At 35.4% G+C, this 26,005-nt stretch overlaps 1 protein-coding gene and 1 pseudogene across 46 annotated transcripts in view; both read right to left on the bottom strand.

The window, feature by feature from the left end:
• The window catches only part of CLASP2 (cytoplasmic linker associated protein 2), a 178,053-nt gene that overhangs the window by 81,672 nt on the left and 70,376 nt on the right, over positions 1-26,005 (bottom strand). For all 46 annotated transcript variants that reach the window (XM_049099765.1, XM_025461432.3, XM_035704957.2 and 43 more), the window contains 8 exons: positions 23,146-23,225; positions 21,399-21,491; positions 18,542-18,687; positions 14,978-15,113; positions 7,319-7,389; positions 3,887-3,946; positions 2,365-2,442; positions 1,249-1,416 (listed from right to left, as the gene is read on the bottom strand). In XM_049099765.1, the coding sequence (XP_048955722.1) occupies positions 1,249-1,416; positions 2,365-2,442; positions 3,887-3,946; positions 7,319-7,389; positions 14,978-15,113; positions 18,542-18,687; positions 21,399-21,491; positions 23,146-23,225 (832 nt within the window). The remainder of the gene's footprint in view (positions 1-1,248; positions 1,417-2,364; positions 2,443-3,886; positions 3,947-7,318; positions 7,390-14,977; positions 15,114-18,541; positions 18,688-21,398; positions 21,492-23,145; positions 23,226-26,005) is intronic.
• On the bottom strand, positions 8,144-8,955 carry LOC112668866 (transcription initiation factor TFIID subunit 9-like; annotated as a pseudogene).

Here is a 26,005-nt window from a genome sequence, read left to right as displayed (position 1 = left end):
AGCATCAGTCTTTGTGGGGTCAAGGTCCCAAAGGGACAGGAATTACACAGAGGAAAGCTCATATTTTGTGAGGAAACCTAGAGACACTTGAGGCCACTGTTTGGGGGTAGAGATGGCATCAGAGATGCCATAGGGCAACCTCATAGGGCAAGAGATAGAAAATTAGAGTAAAGGCTGCCAAGGCAGCAACAAGGGTTGAGTAAGCCAACATAATGATGAGAATGGAATTATACAGAAGTGAGTCAGATACTAAGAAATTTGGCCCCAAGGGATTTGCTAAAGTCCTTATGTTATGGTAAAGATGAGGAAGGAAAGCAGTGTTTTTTTTTTTTTTACCAGTCACACTGTACTGTATCAGAGTTCTGAAGATGACTTCTGAATCCCCATTACAATTCCTCCATTATAATGCCCTAGAAATGGGCTGCTTGCTGTATGAACTATTTCTGGGGTATCTATCTATCTATCTATTTATTTATTTATTTTTTAATAAATTTATTTTTTATTGGTGTTCAATTTGTCAACATACAGAATAACACCCAGTGCTCATCCCGTCAAGTGCCCACCTCAGTGCCCACCACCCCGTCACCCCCATCCCCCCCGCCCACCTCTCCTTTCACCACCTTTCTGAGGTATCTAAAAAATATATATAAATCAGTGCTTCCCAACATTTTCACAGACATGAACATACAGAAGCAAAATTTGTATCACTAAACTCTTCACTCCAGAAAAAGTTACACTAGCATCTAATCTAACCCTTGAGACACAAACCAAAAAAGTAAGTACAGCTGACCCTTGAACAACACAGATTTAAACTGTGAGGGTCCACTTCTATGCAGATTTTCTTCAATACACTACAGTGTTATAATTGTATTTTACCTTCCTTATGGTTTTCCCAGTAACATTTTCTTTTTTCTACCTAACTTTAAGAATATTGTATATAACATATATACAACATACAAAGCGTGTGTCCATTGACTGTTTATGTTCTCAGTAAAGCTTCTTGTCAACAAGAAGCTATTAGTAGTTAAGTTTTGAGGGAGTCAAGTTATATGCAGATTTTTTAACTTTACAGTGCAGAGGGTGGTTAGCATCCCTAGCTCCCATATTGTTCAAGGGTCAACTGCACATTCCAGTCATCATTCTTTCAAGCCTTTAAGTGAAAACAAGCAGGTATTCAATCATCTAATTTAAGTAACTACAGGGATTTGGAGAGGAAGAAATCAGTAATTATTATTTATATGGCCTTACTTGAGACTTTCCTGTGAGCTAGATGAGGACCTGTCTGATTGTGGAAGAGATGCTACACTGCCAGAACTCTTTAAGTAAGTTTGAAGACTCTTCTGATAAGATGGCTCAAGAGAATTATACAATGTTTCAGCTTCACCAGGAAAGTGGTTTCTAAGACCCATGTATGTCCTGTAAAACAAAGGAACAAAAAAGAAAAAAAGAACATAAAATAATAGCTTTACATAAAATACATACATTGAAAAAGAATGAAGGTGAGACCATGTTAATATATTTCCTACATATCAAATGAATATATTTTTTAAAAGATTTTATTTATTTATTTGAGAGAGAGAGAGAGAGAGAGAGAGAGAGAGGAGGGGCAGAGAGGATGGGAGAAAGAACCTGAAGCAGAGTCTGCACTGAGCATGGAGCCCAAGGAGGGGCTTGATACCATGACTGCAAGGCCATGACCTAAGCAGAAACCAAGAGTTGGGAGCATAACCAACTGAGCCACCCAGGTGCCCCTCAAATAAAGACTTTCTCAATTTAACAAGTTTGGTGGAAAGATGGCAGGATTTTGAGAAAAGCAGATCTCTGTTCAAAATCTGACTACAATTCTTATAGTTTGTGTGGCCTCCAAATCTCCAAACTTCTGTTGCCAATCTACAGACATACCACTTTTGCAGGATCATTCTAAAGATTAGATAGTAATATATACTAGGTGCCCCACAGTATCAGTTACTTAGCATATTCTCAATAAATGGCAGTTGTTTTAATTCATAATCAAAGTGAGGATGTTATGATGGAATAGGAATGAATACTAATGATTAAACAAATGATAATATAAAGTCAACTGTTAGCCATTTAGTACATTTTTTTTTTTTTTAAGTAATCTCTATACCCAATGTGGGGCTCAAACTTACAACCTTGAGATCAAGTTGCATGCTCTACCAACAGGTGCCCCATATATCTAGTACAGATTTAATGGAGAAAAATCAGTCTTGGTATTACTAAAGAGCAAATCAAGTAGAATACTTGGACATTTTTTATATTCTCATTCTTCCAGTATAATTCCTTTCAAAGAAAATATCCAAGTACATTTAATTAAACTGTCACAAAAATACATCATAGACTTACTTTCTTGCCTCCACTCTGGCTTCAGCATCAGCATCATGAATTCCCTTCTTAATAGTTTCGACCAAGACGGCTGCATGTCTATAGAACAAAACATCTTATTTTTAAAAAGATTTTATTATTTGTAAGTAATCTCTACACCCAACATGTGACTCACACTCATAACCCCAAGACTAAGAGTCTCATGTTCTACCAAATGAGCTAGCCAGAAGCCCCCAAACACCTTTAGGTTCATGAGTAAAACTGTATTTCACCACAAAGTATACTTATTGGCTATATGTTACACATCAATCACAAAAGGGCAGGGGAGATTTAAAAAATTAGTGTGCAATAATAAATTTAAGATTTTCTAATAATCTACCCCACACATTTCATTCATGTATGGTTTCCCCCTGACAAGTCAAACTTCAAAAACCTGAATATAATTATTTTTATAAGGAGTACAAACAGTGTATATAGGTATAGTACTCACATTTTAAATTATTTTTCTTAAAGATTTCATTTACTTATTCCTGAGACACACACACACACACACACACACACACACACACACAGAGAGAGAGAGAGAGAGAGAGAGAGAAAGAGAGAGAGAGAGAGAGAGAGAGGCAGAGACAGGCAGAGGGAGAAGCAGGCTCCATGCAGGGAACCTGATGTGGGACTCGATCCCGGGACTCCAGGATCATGCCCTGGGCCAAAGGCAGGCGCTAAACCGCTGAGCCACCCAGGGATCCCCCTTAAATTCTTAATAAAAAAGCCCCTTCGGTGTGGTTCCTCACTAACCCATCAAAGTAGAAATGATTTGCTAATAGCATGATTAGTTATGATATGACCTAACTGAATAGGAGCTGCCACAAAAGAACTTAAAAGAAACCTAGAATTATATCATGCTTACATTAAACAACAAACTCTATTTTTTTAAAAAATGGGTTGTAAATAGGTTTAACAATTTCCATGAAAATGGAAAATCAGCAAGGTATTCATTGTAAATGCAGGTATACTCCAAGCTTCAAACTTGAAATTACTACCGGGCAAATAGCCAAATAGCTTAGTGACCAACTAGCTGTGCACATTTTCCTTTCGTTCATCTCAGAGCTACATCATACATCAGTGTATTCCTGACCAATAATGCGTGACAGCTGATAGAGAAACTTTCCAAAGAATCTCTTAAAATCTCTTTCCTTTGAAAAGAAGGGACCTCCTTCTATATTAAATCATTACCTGATTAGTTACACTCCAGGAAACCTGGTCTGGAGATACATTTTAAAAATCTGCCCAATTTAACCTGCAGTATCTTTTATAACCCATTCTATCTACCTACCTATCCTCACTCAACCCCCAAATAAAGAAGAAAATCATAGCTGCCCTGAGTAAAAGAAGCCACACTGTATCACAGCTTTAAAGGAAAACCAGTACAAATAACTTTTAAGCAGAAGGAGGAATAATGCAAAAACAATACAATTAACTTCTAAAGAACTGGTGCCAATGAGGAGGAGAGGGATGTGGGAAAGGAGGAGTCAATGCATACCTTTCCAATGAATGAGTCTGCCACTCTTGTAACAATAAATCTAAAAATTCAAATGAACGCCTGAAAAATAAAAGTTAATTGTAACTGTTATAACATTACATTGTTATATTAATTGAAATTAAATATTACTTTCTTCTATAATACTGCACTTTGTCCTCTGAATTAAAGTATAAGATATGTTTTTAGTTATCTTAACTGTCAAATACTTAACTTACTTTAAGGCTCCGATTATCTATGTTATCTATGTTTTGACCCCTCAAAAAACCTTGAGGGTTCCCCATGATTTTACCTTAAAATATTTGTCAAATATAAAAATGTAACACATTTAATTTAAAAAATAGTTATCAAACACCTACTCTGCAGTAGCAACTGAAGATATACAATGGCGACCAAGAAAGAGATCTTCCATTTCTGTATTTGTTTTCCTAAGTATACATATATATAAAATTTTTAATCAAGTATTTGTGTCTTTTCTCCTAAGCCTCCTAGTTCTCAAGTTCTTCAACTATCTCATTCTTGAGTTTCTCTTCTTTCTTGGCACTGATGACACAGTTATCCCTTGTTTCTCTTCTTTTATTAACATTTTTTTCTCCACCTTCTTTTATTTTTTTTTTATTTTAAAGATTTTATTTATTCATGAGAGAGAAAGAGAGAGAGAGGCAGAGATACAGGCAGAGGGAGAAGCAGGCTCCATGCAGGGAGCCTGACATGGGACTCGATCCTGAGTCTCCAGGATTATGCCTTGGGCTGAAGGCAGCGCTAAATCGCTCTGCCACCTGGGCTGCCCTCTACCTTCTTTTAAATGTGCTCATGTAGTCCTCGCCCACTTCTCTTTCATAGTCTTTAACTTGGGAAACATTATCTGTATCACCTGTACCCTTAGCTCTATCGACTATGCTTCTCACATCTAAGCCTTTATCTCCAGCACTGATTCTTTAATTCAGCTGTCAAGTCAAAGTTTCAACCAGTTCATGGACATCCCTATACAGGCAGAGACTGTCAACTCAAACACTAACATACAAAAGAACATATTAACTCTTACCCTCTCAAATCCATTCTTTTAGCCCATGTTATAGTTTAGAAAATGAGAAACACAGAGGTTAAATTAACTTGCCTAAGTGACAGGACTTAAACCCTGGCATTCTGATTCCAGAACCCACAGTCTGAAGCACTTGATATCACCTCTTCAACCATATCCGATGATCCAATTTTCATTTCTACACTCCAAATCCCTTGAATTTATTTCCTGAATAAAATCTTCAATCAGTTATCATCAATATAGCTCCAGTACAGATCCTGCCCCTCTTACACGAGCTACAAGAATTCCTACTTAATTAAACCAATACTTCTTGCTGTCTCTTTTTAATCATTGGTCATAGCTGAAATAAAACTAAGATGGATGACACTACCTCCTCACCAAAAACTGTCAAGGTATGAAGTAATGTCAAAATTTCTCTTCGTAGACATTCAAAGCCCTCTATACTCTCTGACTTCAACCTACTCCTGCTCTTCCTACATTGCTCCCACTCGCCTACCCCCACTCCCCCACCCCATTAGCTTCTTTTCCTACTGAGACCTTCCATTTATCCTGTTTTCTGGCCTAAATGGCCTGTCTGATGGCTCTGTAGCCCTCAGCAAGCTTACATCTCTGAGTAGGTTACACCCACTCAATTCCCCTACAGCTATTGAATTGGTCCCCGTTTTCAAGGCAATTTTATGATGCATTTTTTGACTCTCTCTTCTCTGCCACATTCCTATTTCTCCAATTAGCACTTTCCTCAATATAAGGCAGAGAGGTTGGTAAATCTTTTCTGTAAAGTGCCAGACAGTAAATATTTTAGGCTTCGTGAACCACATACAGTCTCCAAATGAGTAAGAACAGATTTTATAAGTATATAGCAATAGAAGTAATACCAGAATATGATCAGATAGGACTATAGCTTAAATTGTTGTGATCCAAATATCTCATTGCAAATATAAAAAATGTAGTTGTTTTCTTATGCCTGCTGTCTTGCAAAAATCATTTAAGATGGTTTTTGAATAAAATAAATCAAACCAACATAATTTTAAAATAGTTAAGAAACAAATCAAGAAAAGAATATGAATACAAAAGATGGGTACATGCATCAAATTATTATATAAAATATGGTACTTAAATGTCTTCATTTTTAAATTTACTTCTAAAATTTATTTTTAATTGTACTTGATATACACAATACTCTATTAGTTTCAGGTGTATAACATAGTGATTTAACATCATAAAATGCTCACTACAATAACTGTTATGACCTGCCATCATACAAAGTTAAACAATATTATTGATTGATTATATTCCCTATGTTGTACTTTACATATCCCTGTAACTTGTTCATTTTATAACTCCAACTGGTACCTCTTAATCCTCTTCAGCCCATTTTGCCCATCACCTCCCCTCTGGCAACCATCAGTTAGTTCTCTGTATTTCTGAATGTTCATTTGTTTTGTTTTTCAGATTCTACGTATCAGTGAAATGACATGATACACTTCAAGTTTTTTCCTTCCTTCCTTCCTTCCTTCCTTCCTTCCTTCCTTCCTTCCTTCCTTCCTTTTTTGTTTTTTTAAGTGGGCTCCATGCCCCACATGGAACCCAATGTGGGGCTTGAACTCACAATCCCTAGATCAAGACCTGAGCTGAGACCAAGAGTCAGACATTCAACCAACTGAGCCACCTAGGTGTCCCTGATTCAATTTTTGTATGTATGTATTTCTTTATGTAAGTAAGTACTCTCTATACCAAACATAAGGCTCAAACTCATGACCTCAAGATCAAGAGTCACATGTAATTTTGACTGTGTCAGCCAGGCATCTCTGATTCTTCACAATTTTCTTAAACATCAAATGTACAATCTCATTTTTGTTGCCTTTAGTATTGATGGTGACAATGATGATGTTAAAAACAGTAAAAATCATAAAGAGACAGAGAGAGACTGACAGATTGACCTGATATGGCTGTTTACTCTGTTCCAAACACTGTATTGAATTCTACTAATGCATATCTATTTCATTTTATCCTCATAATTCTATGGGGTCAATATCATTAGCCCTACTAACATATGTAGATTAGAGGTTCATAGTGGTTTAAATTGCCTAAGGTAAGACAATCAAAGGCAGCTGTAGGACTCTAGCAAAGGCCTGACTCTATACTCCATCCTTTCTGAAAACCAGGCAATCCATAGCCCAAAGAAACTAAAGCTTAATATGATGAAACTGGAAAACATGAATGATTATAATGATCATTTCATTCCTTTTTCTTTATAAGAAATAAGATTTTAAAAATTTACTAAGGTTTCTAGAAGGCAAGAAAGTAGTGACAACTAATTTTTCATCAGAATAAGAATTAAACATAATACAATATTAAAGACATACTAAAATTTTTTTTCCCTCAAAACTTACCTTCTTACAGGAACTGATTTTGATGTGCAATTGCTTGTTATCAAAGGTATAAGTCTGGGTACATGAGTATGCTGAAAAAGATGTTTCAAAAGGTTGAAAAATATTGTCTACTTCACATCATTCCTTCTTCTATTTGCGTTACAACCAAGCATTTAGATATATAATAACAGAACAAAAAGACCATAAAATCAGATTTGGAGAGAAATTAAGACTGTCAAACAGTTCCCCTAATTAAAGTAACAGTAATGATGATATAGTTTCAGAAGGGCAGGTGTGGCCAAAATATTATATAAGAAAGAGAAGTTAATCGTATAACTGCAAAGAACTGCTGAGACAGTGTATTTCTGGGAGGGAGTCCTAGGGCATGCATCTGTCATGCTCTTTGAAAGGCTATGGCTACTGCTGGTGAAAAACAGTAACTATTAAGTCATCAAAGCAAATAACCAGAGTGAATCTACACACCTAACTACTGGGAATACACTTGGAAATGGTGATTTTAGCGTACCTTTCATTGTGGTTGAACCACAGCTGTCTAGAATTCAGGTAAAGTTTAACAGATACAATCTTTTTTTTTTTTTGATGAACAACAATTTTATTTTTCACACTTAAAGGCTAATGAATAACCATTCCTAATCCTATTAAAGAAAACCCAACGTCTCAATAGGAAAGGATAACTATATTTATTCATTAAATACCATTTAAGGTTTCTACAACACAACCTGAAAATACCCAGCATGCATGTTTAATCTCAGTACAATGGATTTAAGACCAAGTATACATGTTACAAGCATTAAGGCTGGATTACAAATTATCATAGTCATCATTGTCATCTTCTCATTTTCTTTTCAATGCATTTGATGATTCATTGGGAAGTATTTTGTGATGACACCATGTTAGTGGTAATAAGAATGTTTTTAGACCCAATTTATAATGGATTAATCAGAACATTCTGAACTGCGGATGTTGCAGGAATTGAGGCTTTTACAGTTGGGAACTGTGATGTGGGCATCTGTACTATAAACTTCTGCCCTGTGAGGGACATTGGAGTCCCTACTTTAGTTGACTCTGACATGGTTTGTGGGGTTGGTGTACCAAGAGTACATGGTAGTACGTGGGAGTACGTGGGAGTATGTAGTACGTGGGAGTACGTGGTCTGCTAGTAACAGAACCAACACTTAACTGTGAAACTGTTATTCTTCCCACAGAAGTAGATGCTTTTTTTTTTTTTTAAAGACTTAAGTCTATAGTTTGGAGCCATCAAGGAATATCTATCAGGTGGCAACCTGGGGTCTGAATATGGCTTGATTAGTGGCAAAGGAGTTTGATTTCTTTGCCTTGCAATATCTAATAAAAAAATCTTTTGGGGGTGGAGAGGTAATAGACTGATCAGCACAACACTGAATGGCCAACCGCACATCATCTGCATCAACAGTAGCCTTCTTAGCATGGTTTGAATAAATTTCTGCATCATCTAGGATTGTGGTCACATATCAGAAGGCAAACTCCAACATCTGATTTATAACTATTGGGTCATATTCTGTAATCCCCGTATCCTTCAGGATTTGTGCCATCATCTGTGCATCTTTCGGCATGCTCTTGGGAGAAGCCATCTTGCCAGACTCTATGATATCTGTTGATTAGACTTCTTGAGCTAAATCACCCACATTAATGTATTTCAGTCCTGATCTTGATGCGAGTTCTTTGCCTAATGTGGTTTTTCCAACCCCTGGTGTACTAGTGAGCAGGATGTTCAAAAGCAACATTACATTAATTTTTTTTAAAAGATTATTTATTTGAGAATGAGAGATGTGCCAGTGCAAGGGTGGAGGCAGAGTGGGAGGGAGAGAGAGACTCTCAAGCGGACTGCTTGCTAAGGATAGAGCCCACGATGCAGGGCTGGATCCCATGACTGAGATCATAACCTGAGCCGAAATCAAGAGTTGGACATTTAACTGACTAAGCCACTCAGGTGCCCCAAGAGATACAACCTTCTGATTTCTATTAGTAATTCTTTATCACTCTTCATTAGTGAAGTACACACTAAAAAGTGCATAACTGACAGAAGAATAAAATAGTAATCTAAGCATACATATTTGATGCTTTATTTTTTATTTATTTATTTATTTTTTAATATTTGATGTTTTAAATATGCTTTTTCTTCTGAGCTGATGGTACAACATGGATTGATTACCTAGAAAGCAGGCTCTGAGATAAAGTCTAGCATGCAGGATATTAAGAAGTACCCTTGGAATCAACTCCTGTGGAAGGGAGGTGAAGGAAGCAGGAAAGGGCAGATGAAGAAATCAATCCGTGATTCAGCCACAGCTCTGGAGTTAAAATGGCCTTTTAGAGTAGCGCTGAGTTGGTTCAAAATGGCCAAAACATTATACTTCCACATCAATCCGGTATCGGCTGTGGGCCTTAAAGGGAAGGGCAAGACCTTGGAAAAGGCAGCTCTCTGCGACTGAGGCAATCCTTGAAGAGGAAGCCCCTAAAGGCTCTCTGCTGAACATGCTTCCAGTATTGGAAAAACAAGTCTTACACTGAAGGAGAATATGTATGGCACATCTGTGTCTGCTATAACTAACTCAAGCAAAATAAAAGTGCAAAGTTTTTTCAGCTACTGTAGAGGAAAACTACCTATAGACCTGAAGTTGTTCAAAAAGAGAATTATTGAAGAAAATGCTGACCTGTGTGCTCTTTAACTGTTACACTCAGCATGGAAAGGTTCTGTGGACTTCTTTCCTACAGCACCCAGAAAAACCCATTCCCTAAACACTGCTTTGGAGTTAAAGCCCAAGGAGACTCTCCAGCCACAACACAGTATATAGGTCTTACCTACCATCCTTTCCCTCTTTCTTATAACCTCCCCAAAACCCTACGCCGATTAGCCCACATTCAACACAGTGACAGGGATGGGGAGATACACTGACCTAAGTATTACTACACCATATTCAGGGGGAGCTGTACCAAAGGAAAATAAAAAGTGAACCTCAGGGTTATAGTGAAGCATTTTAACCAAACACCAAGTCAGACGATTTAGATTTTAATATATTAATACAAGCTGATAACTGGGAAAAAAAAAAAAAAAGCTTCTTTAGAATTAAAAGAATTAGAAATCAAAATAGAGATCTAATCTAATCTAAATCCTCTGGGAGACAAAATAAACAGGAAATCACATAAAACAACAAAAACCACCTGATTCCTATTTTCAGTGAGATGACAGAATAGTATATCAATAACATTAAACAAACTTATGATAAATGAGAGATTTGAAGACAATGTATGATGTGTGAAGCCTAAGAATGGTAACATGGGTACTGTCACATAAGTAGAATTTAAAGAAATTTTTCTTGAGAACATATACAGCTATAAGGCAAAAGACAAAAAATTATCCAAGAAATGATAAATTATACTGAGGGTTCCAAAATCTGTATAACAAGACAAAAACCCGACAAAGGAAACAGAAGCAATAAATAAATAAATGATCCATGAAAATTAACATAATTTAAAGAAAATTCATTTTTGTCAGAAATCCTTATCCACTGTGAAAGGATAGCACTAATGAAGGAAGACTCCTAGATCTGTTTTAGGGAAACTCCTAACACGGAGACTAATCTGGAAGGCTTCCTGAAGTCTTTTTTTTTTTTTTTTTTTTTTTTAAGAAAAGAAACAAATGGTATATCTCACTTCTTAGGGAAACAATAAAAAATTAAGAAAATAATTCTGAATGAAAAGTAAACAATTAAAAAGGTTTTTGTTTGTTTTTACTTTTTAAGTAATCTCTACCCAACCTGGGGCTCAAATTCACAATCCTGAGATCAAGAGTTGCTTGTTCTACCAACTAAGGCAGCCAGGTGCCGTGAAAAGTAAACAATTCTGAGGAAAAAGGAATATGAATGTAAAGTCCAGTTTTTTAGTTCTGTAAAGGTAGAGAAAAGCCACTTTAAAATATGCAAAGATAGGGGTGCCTGGGTGGTTCACTTGGTTAAGCATCCGACTTTGGTGCAGGTCATGATCCCAGGGTCCTGGGATGATGCCTGTATCAGGCTCTACACTCAGCGGGGAGTCTGCTTGTCCCTTTCCTCTGCCACTCCCCCAACTGGTGTGCTCACACATTCTCTTAAGTAAATAAATAATTTAAATTTAAAAAGTAAAATACTGAAAGATAAACACACATGAAAATTGAGAACACACTAAACCAAATTACACAGACCCAATTAAACTTGGTTAGTAAGAATTTACTAACAATAGTTAAGAATGAAAAGTGTAAAAAAATTATAATTTTCAATTGCTGAAAATGAAAAACTTTGTTTAATGGTTAAGGGAAAAACAACATGAATGAGATAAAATGTAAACTTTTTAAAATGTGAGGGAAGTAAAACAGGTTTTATTATGGACACTGATCAAGAATAAGGAACTTCTAAGAAAATAAGAAACAGATAAGAAAAAGCACAATGAACAGAAAACAAATGATAGGAAAAAAATACTACTTCAAAATAGTAACAGAAAACCTTTGACCATATATAAAGTAAGAATTGTCAGGAAAATGAAATTTAAAAAACTAGAATCAAAATTTACCAGATAAAATACCTTTTTAAAAAAAATGAGACTATGAAGAATTTGAATAATGTGAAATATCCAGCTAGATTTAGAGACGAACAAAGTACTCTTATAAACAAATTCCATGTTTTGCAAGTAGTTAAAAGACTACCTCTATAAATTTAGGATATACTGGGACACAAATAAAATTCAAAGCATCCACTGAAGAAGAAACTGTATAACCAAAGTCTCTGATCAGAATGTAATGAAATTATAAACAAAGGATGACAAGAGCAACAAAAGAACCAACTGAAAATGCAAATAATATTACATAATTCAAAGAGGACATTGAAATGAAAATTATAAGAGATAAATATAAAGAGAATTTGGTAAATCTAAATCATTGGGATGTTGCCAATGCCAAATTCACAAGAAAACCTACAGCCTTATAATTTTAAATAACAAAAATTACAACAAATTACCTAAGAACATATCACAAAGATCTAGGGGGAAAAAAGAAGCCAATGCAAGTCAAAGGAATTAAGAAACTTATTGAAACTAAAAAAGTAGAAAAAACTGAAGGACACCCCTGAAAACAATAAAATTAAAATCTGAAGTTTATAAAGAACCATAAACAATGCCTCTAGCAAGTGTAAAAAAACTGAATAGAATTGTAACAAGAAAAAATGATAACAGAACTACAGTGGTAGAGACTTTTTTTTTTAACTTACGAGAATACAGTATACAACCTCAGGTCAAAGATTCTTAAAATCTTTATGAAAAAGATATTCTGAGAAAATAAAAATAACAATTCAAAATGAAATACAAAAATGCCTAGAGATTAAAATACTAGAAAGTCACTAAGGAACTTCAAGGTCAGCAAGCCTAGTAAAAGAATAATGTAATAATATAATAAGTAAACAGGAAAGTACAGGATGTTCTACAAAGGCTCATACATAAAAGGAATCCCAAAATCTGACCTGCAGTATTAGCCAAATGAATCTAGTAGTACCACAATGTACAAGCAGAATTCAGTTCATGAATGTACAATGGTTAAATAAAAAGGGAATCATTTCTAAAAAAATCATTTCTAAAACTACTGAAATAGATAGTTGGTAAGATTTCACATCTATTCCCGATCAGAATTTAGCAAAAATATGAACGGAAGGAAATTCCCATAATCTAATATAGAGTATCCATAGAAACCTGTTCCAAATATCATATTTAAAGTACTCTCATTAAACTCAGAGATAAAACAGATCTCAATAATTCCTACTACTTTCCTTTTTATTTTTTCCTCCTTCATAACTTTTCAACACTGTGAAGGTCCTGGTCTTAGAGAAGCTTAAAAAAATATTAAAACAGAAAAGAAGGATTCATAGCCTTTTTTAAAAAGATTTATTTGTTTATTCATGAGAGACATAGAGAGAGAGATAGAGACATAGGCAGAAGAGAAGCAGGCTCCCTGCAGGAGCCTGATGTGGGACTCGATCCCAAAACTCCAGGATCATGCCCTGAGCCCAAGGCAGACACTCAATTGCTGAGCCACACAGGCGTCCCCCACTTTTTAAAAGATTATCTATCTATCTATCTATCTATCTATCTATCTATCTATCTATCTATCTATCTAAGAAACAGAGACAGAGCACGAGCAGGGGGAGACGGCAAAAGGAAAGGGAGAAGCAGACCCCCTGCTGAGCAGGGAGCCTGACACAGGGCTGGATCCCAGGATCTCAAGATTATGACCTAAGCCAAGGGCAGACAACCAACTGAGCCACCCAGGTGCCCTGAAACTTTATCTCTTTAATAGGAAACAACAAACTCATCAAAGAAACTGAGCAGGAGTTTAGGAAACAGACCCATATACTTAATGGAAATTTATTGTGTAAACATAGTGGCATTGTAAGAAAAGACTGTATTATATATGCCATTGAGTCAAGTGGTTTTGTATTGGGGGAAAATCCTATTAGATACCCATACTTCACAAGGAAGCAAAAATCCAGTTTGATCTAAATGTAAGAAACAAATTATAAAAGTTTCAAATAACTGAGTATTTTTTAAATTGTGAAATGCGGAAGGTCATTTTAATTATAACAAAACCCACAAAAAAAGCATTGTCTTAATACACAAAAAGTTAAAAGTTCTATGTTTAACAAAAAATAGCTTAATATTTGAAAAACTGACAGACTGGTAGAAAATTATACCTGCAATATCTACAACACAGAATCAATATACTTATGATACATAAAAAGACCTTCAAAATCCGTGAGGAAAAGATGTACAAAGACTATAAAATGACAATCCACAGAATTCTGAAAGAAAAAAAAACCTAATGTCTAAAAATCTAAGAGATGTGAAGTAAAGTATGAAATAATATGCCACTTTATTAAATTATAAGGCCTTTAAGAGACTGATCATATACAATGTTGGTAAAGGAGAAAAAGGTCTCCATAGATTTCAGAGGTAAGAATGGTGAAGACAATTTAATGCTATTGTCCTTTAACAGAGAACCTGTCTAGACATTAAGAAAAATTATATGGATGGACAAGGGAAGCTGCCCAAGTACATGAAGTTAAAAAACAAGTTAAAAAATATTTATATATATGTAAAATATAAATATTTATACTTTATAGTAAATACAGTTTGTATAGGCATAGAATAGATGTTTGGAAAAGTATATACCGAATGGCTTGAGTGATTAGTTGCAGAAGGACAGAATTAAAGAAGGGAGATTTATTTTTTAACTGTTTTTTAGGGGCACTTTCAAGATATGGAAGGTGAGAAATACTAAGAATTTGCCTGTCATACCAATGCCTATAACATTTTTCTGTTTTACATTTGCCTGTTACTTCCTATAACATAATTACTTACTACCTGTAACATAATTACACATACATACACATAAGTACATGTACCTGTGTATATTATACTCTATATGCAAGCATGTTTACTTGATAACCTAAATTTCTATAATAACTGTAATGCTTTTATTTCAGAAAAAGTCATACAAAAATTATTTTCCCTTGGGGTTAAGAAAAAAAAAATACCAATGACTTATTTAAGTATATTGAAAACAGAGAAGGAGGAGGAGACAGGGAAGAAGACAGAAGAACTTACCCGAATGATGAATCTGATAGCTGCACATCCAGAAGTTGCCATGACTTTTGCACTATTGGGGACGAGATTAAAAAGCGTAGGTACAATGGCTTCAGCGCCATGATCAAATTTGTTTCCCAAAACTGTTGAAAGATGTCTACAAAGGAAGACAAAAAAAAAAGTTTAAAATAGTAAATACAGGTAAGACCATATAATTTAAAAATATTTTCTTACTGAATTAACTTAAAATTTTTATTTCAATCACTTCTAATGGCAGAAAAACAAAAGAGAAAAGAAGTACAAATGCTATTCATTTCCTTGTTTTTCCTACCCCCCCCCTTTTTTAATTCATTTATGATAGTCACACAGAGAGAGAGAGAGAGAGGCAGAGACGCAGGCAGAGGGAGAAGCAGGCTCCCTATGGAGAGCCCAATGCAGGACTCGATCCCAGGACCCCAGGATCACCTGAGCTGAAGGCAGATGCTCAACCACTGAGCCACCCAGGTATCCCTCTTCTCACCTTTTAACTGTCTAGTCAAAGCTGAAATCTGGCATTTTACCATCTCTAAGATTTTATTTATTTATTTAGAGAGAAAGTACAAGTGGGAGGAGGGAGACAATCTCAAGTAGACTCCATGCTGAGTGTAGATTCCACAGAGCTTGATCCCATGATCCCAAGATCATGACTTGAGCCAAAATCAAGAATCAGATGCTTGCTGAGTGAAGTAAGCCAGTCGGAGAAGGACAAACATTATATGTTCTCATTCCTTTGGGGAATATAAATAATAGTGAAAGGGAATATAAGGGAAGGGGGAAGAAATGTGTGGGAAATATCAGAAAGGGAGACAGAACGTAAAGACTGCTAACTCTGGGAAACGAACTAGGGGTGTTGGAAGGGGAGGAGGGCGGGGGGTGGGAGTGAATGGGTGACGGGCACTGGGGGTTATTCTGTATGTTAGTAAATTGAACACCAATAAAAAAAATAAATAAAAATAAATAAAAAAAAAAAAGAATCAGATGCTTAACTGACTGAGCCCCTCAGTTGTGGGGGAAAAAAAAAAAGATTTCATTTATTTTTTTGGTGGTAAGGGGCAGGAGGAAGGAGGGGGACAAGCCGACTCCTCGCTGAGTGCAGAGGCCAATGGGGAGCTTGATCCTAGGATCCAGAGATCATGCCCTAAGCTGAAATCAAGAGTTGGACTCTCAATCGACCTAGCTGCCCAGACACCCTTCCACATACCCCTTTACCATCTTTTTACAATGATGAAGAGAGCCATCTGATCTCATAATTTAACCATTATCTTGACAGGTAAAACATTCAGTCCTGATTGCCCTGACCTTTAGTCTTTATCCATCAGGTATTTCTATTCTGATGCCCAAACATCAATCTCAAATTCAACATATTTTATAAACAAGTTCAAAATCTTCCCCAAATTAGTACTCAAGACAGTCTCCATTTCTATTAATGGTACCATTACTGTTTTAGTTCAAAATACTCCCTTACATCTTTGGTGTTAGTTGAAAATACAACTCTACCATATGCTAGTTAGTTGGGTGACCCCTAAGACAACTATCTTCTTTTTCCAATTTTGTAGTTAAACAACTAAATTGTCTTTAATTGCATGATTTAGTTAGAACACTTTAGAAGGATGCTGTAATCACAGTTCTGACAATTCATGCAGTTTTGGTTACTTTCTATATATTTGTATCTTATTTAAAATATACTGTTGTGATACAGTTAGCTCCCAAAATTCAGGTTCTTGATTCACAGAGGTACTCAGACCTATTTACTAGTGTTCAGTTATACTTTCAAGTTTTCTTATGTCTAAACTCACGGGCAAAAGGAACCTCAAATCAGATGCAAGGAGGTACCACCTGTGTCTGGATAGTGTGGTCTTCCTTTAAAGAGTGAGTTTTGTTCTGGTAGGCAGGTGATGTATTTGGGAATCAGTCTGATCTTTGTTTGTCACAAGGAAACTTGACTTTAGAACTAGTTTAGTACTATTCCTATACAATGGCCTTTTTGGGATCTCTACCAAATGCCCTGATTATTAAACTAAGTTTCTCCATTCTGGCTCATCAGAACTTGAACGTCTTCCAGCCAATATGAGCTCTGGGAACTGTTGTTTATCTTATAGTTTCTAGCACTAGTTCTTTCCTGTCCTCAGGGAGTTGTACCTTTCACATGAGCTAGACTCATGGGATCCCTTATGCAGTTATCTCTATCTCCTTTTCTGTTTCTTTCTCTACTCTCCAGGATTCTGCACTGCAAATTTTAACCACTTCAATCTTCAGAAACTCCAATCTCTGTTTCTTCAACTCAATGAAACTCTCTTGTTCTGTTTGGGTTCTTCCTCTCTTCTGCATGGTCCAGAAAGTACCAGCACAGGTCAAAACTGTGCTGACCAAACTGCTCAACTGATTTGCTTCTTTCAAGAATCACAGTCTTGCTCTGTCCACTGTCCGTTAACTATAAATAGCTGTTTTACATGTTTTACTCAATTTTCTGCAAGACAGCTACCTCTGTACCAGTTATTGTATCATTGCTAGAAGCAGAACCATGGAATACTTTTCAAGGTTACATTTTGTAGATTTTTATTTTCCTTTTTATTTTTGCTTTTAAAAGATATTCAATTATTTTTGTAAAATGACTTGTATCTAGCATCTTGCTAAAGTCCTTTAACTAAAATACCTATATATTCTTGTGGTTTTCTGCATGGATAATTATACTATTTGTTAACAATGGCAGTCTTATTTCTTTACTAGCAATCCTCATAGTTTTTACTTCCTGGGCTTTCCCCCCACCCCATTCTAACCAGGACATCTAATGCAATTCTCATTAGAAATATTAATAGTAAGTATCTTTGTGTTCCCTATTTTTAAAGGAACACTTATGTAACAATATCACACAGATCAGAAGTAGAGGTAAAAGAAATTTAAGTATTGTACCATACCCGAATTTTGGAAGAATATAAATATACAGAATAAATTTAAATCTTGATAAGTTAATGACACATTACAATTCCAGGATAATTGTTAAAATATCAGAAATAAAGAGCTGGGACAACTGGGTGGCTCAGTAGTCAAGTGCCTGCCTTTGGCTCAGGTCATGATCCCTAAGACCTGCAATTGAGTCCTGCATCAGGCTCCCAATAGGGAGCCTGTTTCTCCCTCTGCCTATGTCTCTGCCTCTCTTTGTGTGCCTCTCACGAATAAATTAAATCTTTTTAAAAAATTAAAACAACAAAAAAAGAAATAGCTTAATATCCAACTCAGTAAAGAAAAAACAATAGTTTTCAGAGTTGTTCATTCTCTTCTTACAGACTTAGTGACCAAAAGTGCCCAGTAGGCTTTAGACATACAACCACATTTTAATGTTTATATAGTGTTAAGAATGATTTTTTAAAAATAATATAAATGGGGTCCTTTTTTAGAATAAAAATTATTTTTGGATCACATACATGCTGTTTTGGGTTATCTTGCTTTATTTAATGAGCACTGAATCACTGAGTACTAAATGCATTCATAAAAAATACTTACACACACACACACAAAAAAATACTTACACAGAAAGAATATACTTACGCTACAGTAATGCAAGCTTCTCTAACCACTTGGGATCTAAGATCTTTTGCTGAAAGTTTAAGTGCTCCATCCAACAAGCGTAAATGTTGGAAAAAGCAGTCATATTGTGCAGCTCCAGCAACAAGCAATGATCGAATTTTCTTAAGCTGAAATAAAGAGAATTTTTATTATTGACATAGAGTATCAATACCAAAAAAAAGTTACCAAAACTTCATTATTTCAACAAAAATTTTAAAATGACATTATATTTTTATATCTATATTCAGACATTTTTTTTTATATTCAGACATTTTAACAGCATTAAATGTATCTTATAAATAAACATGCATACTAAAGAAAGCTTTCTGGGAAAGAATGTTATAGATTTAGTTATAAGAAAAATGGACATATGTAATGTATGAATAGCTAAATAAATTTTATTATTTTAAGGGAGGCTTTATTGTGGTAAAATACACATTAACATAAAATTTATCATTTTAAACATTTTAAAGTATACAATTCAGTGGTATAAGTACATTCAAGAGGGCAAAAATTACCAGTATCTAACCAAGGAGACTATTTTTAAAAGGACCAAATTTGGAAACTATATTCACTCATAAGCAAAAGTACAGAATCAAATGGACCAACTAGTCAGCCAGGTCCATATTTTAATATTTTTACACCTTGTGAAATAAATAGCTCTTTCTCCCCATTTTGATCCTTTAGTATATTAAAAAGGATTCCTTTTTAATATAGGATTGACAAATGTTTTCCATATTAACACCAGATATACCTAATAAAATTACACCAATCAAAAAATAACCACAGGTGATGGAACTGGAGGGTATTATGCTGAGTGAAATAAGTCAATCAGAGAAGGATAAACATTATATGGCTTCATTCATTTGGGGAATATAAATAATAGTGAAAGGGAATAAAGAGGAAAGGAGAAAAAATAAGTGGGAAATATCAGAAAGGGCGATAGAACATGGAAGACTCCTAAATCTGGGAAACGAACTAGGGGTGGTGGAAGGGGAGGAGGGTGGGGGGTGGGAGTGACTGGGTAGCAGGCACTGAGGTGGGCACTTGACGGGATGAGCACTGGGTGTTATTCTGTATGTTGGCAAATTGAACACCAATATAAAATAATTTATTATTAAAAAAAAAAATAACCACAGGTACACATCTGGGCTCACACATACTGAGAAGCTAAAAGTTTACCTATCATATCCATTATATGGATATATATATATATAATTTTACATTAAACTCTGAGGTTCTCTAAATTTTTAAAAAGATCTTTAAAACTAAATCAGATACATTAACAGTGAAAAACATAAAAAAGACACTATAATAGTAGGAAAAATTTTGCAAGAATAGTTATAGAATCTTAACGCATGTAAGGGAAACTATCATAGGTAGCAGAGAAATCAGAAGGCACCTAAGCAATTAACTAAAAACAAAATAAATCACAACATGGTAGGAAAAAAATTTCCTGCAGCACATTAAGTGAAATACACAAAGAATGATAATAAAATGAGATAAAGACAAATAACCCAATATCTAATTGAGCAAAATATATGAAAATGTGCTCAACCTTCCTAGTGATAAGCAAATGCTAATTACAACAAAGATACATCATTTTTCTCCATCACAGTAAAAAAAGACTGTGTAAAAAAATTAAAAAGACTTAACAGCATCCAGTATAAGAAAGAAAACATGCTCTTATTGTAAGTAAGATTATGAGTCACTAACAACTTTGTTGAAAATATTTTGGCAACACTAAAATTTTAAAGTAATGTCTACAACCTAACATGGAGCTTGAACTCACAACCCCTTGGACTTTCAAGAGTTGCACGTTCCACTGAATGAGCCAGCCAGGTGCCCCAACAAAAACCTCGTAAGTACATAGTTTGTGTTTTGTATTAACAACATTTAATTTGTCATGTTTCTCCACAGATTACCCGTGACAGGAGTCTTTCTATCTCAGACTAATCTCAGAACTGAAGACTGAATAATGAATCATATTTAACAAATATGGAACAACATATTTTGTTAAAATATTTTAACACCTTAATATATGCAAACTTCCTATTAGAGAAGTTGAAAATCTTTTTGTTCATAGCATCATAAAGGGTAATTTTCAAAGGGCCTTATATGATTTACTAATCAAAACAGATATTGAGACCTCTCAGAAGTCTTCAAATGGACCCTTTCTCTGGCTTCCTGAGGACAGAGGTACTCATTTGGAATCTCAGATGTAAATCTGACAAATTTACAAATTTTAAAATATACAGCCCTTTGTCAATGTAGATAATATTTTTAAAATATTTACCAAATATTTTATCAAGGAATTTAGGATAAAATATACTTAACTCAAGAATAGAATATTTTTTTCTTTTAAATCACAGGTGAAAAATGTTCATCATATTCAGAGACATATGTGAGAAAAGAAAGGAAAAATGCCAGACAGACATACTGTTGTCAGTTGATGTCAATACTATGAAACTATTGAGCATGTGGGCAAAGTGAACTACTTTACAGGAAAACCTTGTAAGAACTGAGAACACTGCCTGCTGATGAACACCTATGTAAGCCCACACAAAGCCATTGCCCAGACATCAGTGAAGTCAATAAGCAGCACATGTGGAGAGACTAACCAATGAGTGAGATAGGCTCCGCTGATCAGCAGAAAGATAAAAACGGACCCTAATTCAAAAAATTCTTATCTCTCAAAGTGTTTTCCAGAAAGAAATGTTAGCTTTCAAACACTATTTTATAAGCAAATATCACACAGTCATATTTCTGAATCTCCATGTTTTTAGAACATTAAAAAAAAAAGAAGAGAAGGATAACAACAACAACAACAAAAACTTACTGCATTGGCACGCTGATCCCAGTCATGTTTGTCATCGGACAATATTTCCCTGATTTTATTTAATGTTTCTTCAAGTTCTCGACTAGAATAGATCTTAAAGATACAAAATTATGACATTAATATTTCTTGCCATAAATATCAAAACTATGCCTCAATGTTTATAACAACTTTTCAATAAGGTTATTTCCCATTCTAGCACCATTTTTAATGGAAAATAGATGTATATTATTGACAATAAAATAAAATGCTTTAATTTTTTTTCCTTACCTGTTACCCTTGGGCTATTTCTCTGCTCATGACTAACTTAAAAACGCTTTGTATTTAAAAACATGATGTAAACATCCTAAGAATTAATAATAAGGTCTAATTTCTCAAAATGACTTCACGTACGTTTCTATTCCATTCATACTTACACACCATTGCAAAAGGACATGGTTTAGGTTAGCTTCCCTACACTGAAGCCAGGAGAGTTAAATGCTTTGTTTCCTCAGGAGACAACTGTTTGCCCAAAACATCATTATCCTTTTGCTCACCTAAATATTCATGTAACAGGGATGCACTATGCTAGGCAATCGAAGGATATTATGGTGAGCAAAAATAGGCATGGTCTTTGCCTTATGAATCTTATAATCTAGTCAGGAAGTGAAACAAATTAATGAAATGATATAAAACTGCAAATAGGAAGTACTGCCAAAGGGAACTACAGTTCCAAGAAAGTCTACATAGGAGGTGTGAACTAGTTGAAAGAGTCATGCTTGAACTAGAGCCAAAAGATGAGTTGAACATCATCAGGCCAAGTGGGAAGATTAACCTTCCCTAGAGTGAAGAGCATGTGCAAAAGCTCTTGACAGAAGGAAAATGAAAGAAGGCCAAAGCATAGGAGTAAAAGGTACAAAGGGGTCCAAGGAAGAGCAAATGACCCAACCATAATCAATTAGTGCACTGCTCCGGAATACAGTGTAAGGCTCCTCCTTCCTCAACAAGGGAAAAAGAGAAAAGTAAAAAAATTTACTTTGGTGAGAGGGTACACAACTTTTCAAACATTCTTTTAGGAGATAATACAAGCAAAAGAAGTGTGAAAACTACTAAGTTAGAAATCTGATGAAGTAGATTAAGTTCGGATTTCTGACTTTTACAACTAGATTTATGACTTTTTCCACATACCAAACACTGGAAGTGTAGATTTGTAAGGAGATCATTAGCCCCATTTTGGACAGGTTGAGTCTGAGATGCCTCTGAACAATCTTTACGGGCATGTCAGGTAAACAATCAGTGGAGAAATTATCTTGGCATTCAAGAGAGATGCATCATCTATGCAAAGGCAGGAGCTGAAGCCATGAGTCTGAGGGAAGTGACTTGGTAAGAAAGTGGAGAGGAAAGGGTCCATAAGTGAACCCCTAAGAAATCCCAATATTCAACAGTCAGGTAGAGAAAGGTATGCCTATAAAGGACAGAGATAAAGTAGGCAAAAAGGTAGGAGGTAAAAACAAAACAAGGAAGAAGAATGTATTGCAAACAGCTTAACAAAAGTGGATGCAGTTGAACATTGCAATGTAATTCAATATGGATTCGATTTTAGCCTCAGTAAAAAATCACCTGAACAAGCAGTGTTTGGTAATAATAAGCCAAGTATATTACTTACCTAGTCATTTAAAGAAAAAAAGAATTTTTAAAAAGGACAAAAATAATTATATGTGAGGTATGCAAGCAATATTCATGATGAGTGCCACTTTACTGGTATCCTTACCTGAACAGTAGGGACATCTGTAAAAGCTTTTATAAAATCATCTTCATCAACTGCTCCAGCACCTCCTTCCTTTGAAGCACCTACCAATCAAAAAGAAATTTATTTTTTAAAGATTATTTTTAAGCATTTAGCACCAAAAAAGTATGAAAAATACAACTTTTGATATCAACAAAGACATAATCTTGAGAGACATTCCATTTTATAAGACAGTATTAAAAAATCATCTTTCAGAAAAGTCAAGGTCTACAGCAATAGTTGATTAACTCTATAAAGTACTGGGTAGGCTAGTCGTAAAATCCAAGCTATAAGAATAGAACCCTCTTATTCTTACTCAATGCAGTAGCAAGTACACAAGAAATACAGGTGAAAGATGAATCCCTTAAAAAGGTAAATGGCAATTTTAAATGACACTGTCAATAAATGAAGGAACTAACAGAGCAGAGGATCCATGTATGCTGCAGTGCTCAGGAAAGCAAATGTGAAAGAAATGAGGGCTTTGAAATTAAATTTAAATATGCAAAGAAATCTTCCTTTACCATACATAGACAATAAAAAAAGTAAACTTGATCATAGCTGTTTAAGAGCCAGTCATTAAGGTACTGTCTTTCAGCTCCAAATCCACTCTTTCATATTCAGTGATGCTAGGCCTGGCTAGAACTGAGCAAACCATTTTTCTGCTGACTCTAATGAATTTCTGTTAAAACTCTGTTAACAGGGGTGCTGGAAAAGACTGGAAGTTGAAGGAAGAAGGAACATGCTCCTTCTGGCTTCTTGTTCTTGTCAGTAAAAACAGTAGCAACTCTGGCAGGAAGTTCCTTTCAGTCAACAGCACCTGGTTCCTGTTGCAGTTTTTTTAACCCTCACTGAACCAGCTCACAGGGCCCGTTGCAGACACCAACCAGCCAGTATTCCCTCACAGAGGTCTAAGCCACAGCTCTGCAGGACTCCACTTCTAAGTTTTAAGAATTTTAACCTCATTTTGTTCCTCCAGCTGTAGGAGTAGCAACTGTTGAATGTAATTGCTACCTGTGACACTTTAGTGGTCAATTTTTGCATTTTAATTCACTATACCTACTTAACAATTCTTTATATTAAATTCTCCTATAAAGGGACACCTGGATGGCTTAGCAGTTGAGTGTCTGCCTCTGGCTCAGGGTGTGATCCTGGAGTCCCTGGGGTCGAGTCCCACATCACGCTCCCTGTAGGGAGCCTGCTTCTCCCTCTGCCTGTATCTCTGCCTCTTTTTTTTGTGTCTCTAATGAATAAATAAATAAAATCTTTCAAAAAAAAATTATCAATCAATCTCCTGTAAAAAATAATTGTTGGGAAGCCTGGTTGGCTCAGTCAGTTGAGCATCCAACTCTTGATTTCAGCTTAGGTCATGGTCTCAGGGTTGTGGCATAGAGGTGTGAGTAGGGCTCCTTGCTCAGCAGGTTTCTGCCTGCCTGGGATTTTCTCTCTCCCTCTGCCCCTACTCCCACTTGCATCCGCTCTTCTCTCTTAAATAAATAAAATCTTAAAAAAAAAAAACTGTTATAGTTTTTTTTTTTTTTAAGATTTTATTATTTGAGAGAGAGAGAGAGCAAGCATGAATGGGAGGGGGGAGAGGGAGAGAGAAGCAGACACCCTGCTGAGCAGGGAGCCCGAGAGACACAGGGCTCCATCCCAGGACCCTGAGATCATGACTTAAGCCAAAGGTAGATGCTTAACCAACTGAGCCACTCAAGTGCCCTACACAACAGTTATTTTTTTTTAAAGATTTATTTGAGAGAGGGGGAGAGAGCGCATGCATGCATGCAAGATCAAGGGGTGGGGCAGAAAGAGGGGGAGAGGCAGAGAATCTTAAGCAGACTCCTTGTTGCACATAGAGCCCAACGCATGGCCGAGCACACAATCCTTAAGATCATGACCTGAGCCAAAACCAAGAGTTAGATGCTTAACCAAACCAGGCGCCTCTGTAGTTTCTGTCTCCTGACAAAAACTATATATAGTATAGCCAATATAGTAGGGCTATACTACTGGCCCAGCCAATATAGTAGGGTTCCGTATATATTTATTCGTCTATATATTTATTTCTTTGTGGTAATAATTTAACACACTGAAATGGAGTTCAACCACAAAAGATGCATATCCTAAAGGGACAATTAACTTAAAAATCTATCCATTACAAATTAAATAATAATATCTCCCCAATTAGGTTTATCATCTACCAAAGGAAATATTAATATTTTCAAAATTGGATTTAAAAATTAACATCATCCTAATTAAAAAAAAAAAAACCACTCAGGATTTCTGAATGTAAGGAGCTCCTCATTTTAAAATAACAAACAGGGATCCCTGGGTGGCGCAGTGGTTTAGCGCCTGCCTTTGGCCCAGGGCGCGATCCTGGAGACCCGGGATCGAATCCCACGTCGGGCTCCCGGTGCATGGAGCCTGCTTCTCCCTCTGCCTGTGTCTCTGCCTCTCTCTCTCTCTCTGTGTGTAACTATCATAAATAAAATAAAAATTTAAAAAAAAAAAAAAAAAAAAAAAAAAATAAAATAAAATAAAATAACAAACAAAAATCCTTGAAGATCACCTTTTTGTATTTGAGTTTTAATAGCAATAAGAGATGGACCACAGAACAGTATAACAAAGTTGTAAGGCAATATAAAATTACAACTTAGAAGTAAAGACAATTTAATAAACTAAGAGAGGCATGAATACATTCTTGCTATAGGAAATTCAATTAGAAGAGTAAATAAATTAGCTATCCCCTATTATTAAAAACCCAATAATAAAACTTGTGACCCTATTCCCATAATCAGTACTAAAAATGAACAGATTAACTGAAAATAATCAGTTTTAGGAAAGAAACAAA

Source organism: Canis lupus, chromosome 23 (genome assembly GCF_003254725.2).
Source record: "Canis lupus dingo isolate Sandy chromosome 23, ASM325472v2, whole genome shotgun sequence".
NCBI lineage: Eukaryota > Metazoa > Chordata > Mammalia > Carnivora > Canidae > Canis > Canis lupus.
Note: the sequence above shows the minus strand (reverse complement) of the source record. Positions and strands in the feature narration are given on the sequence as shown.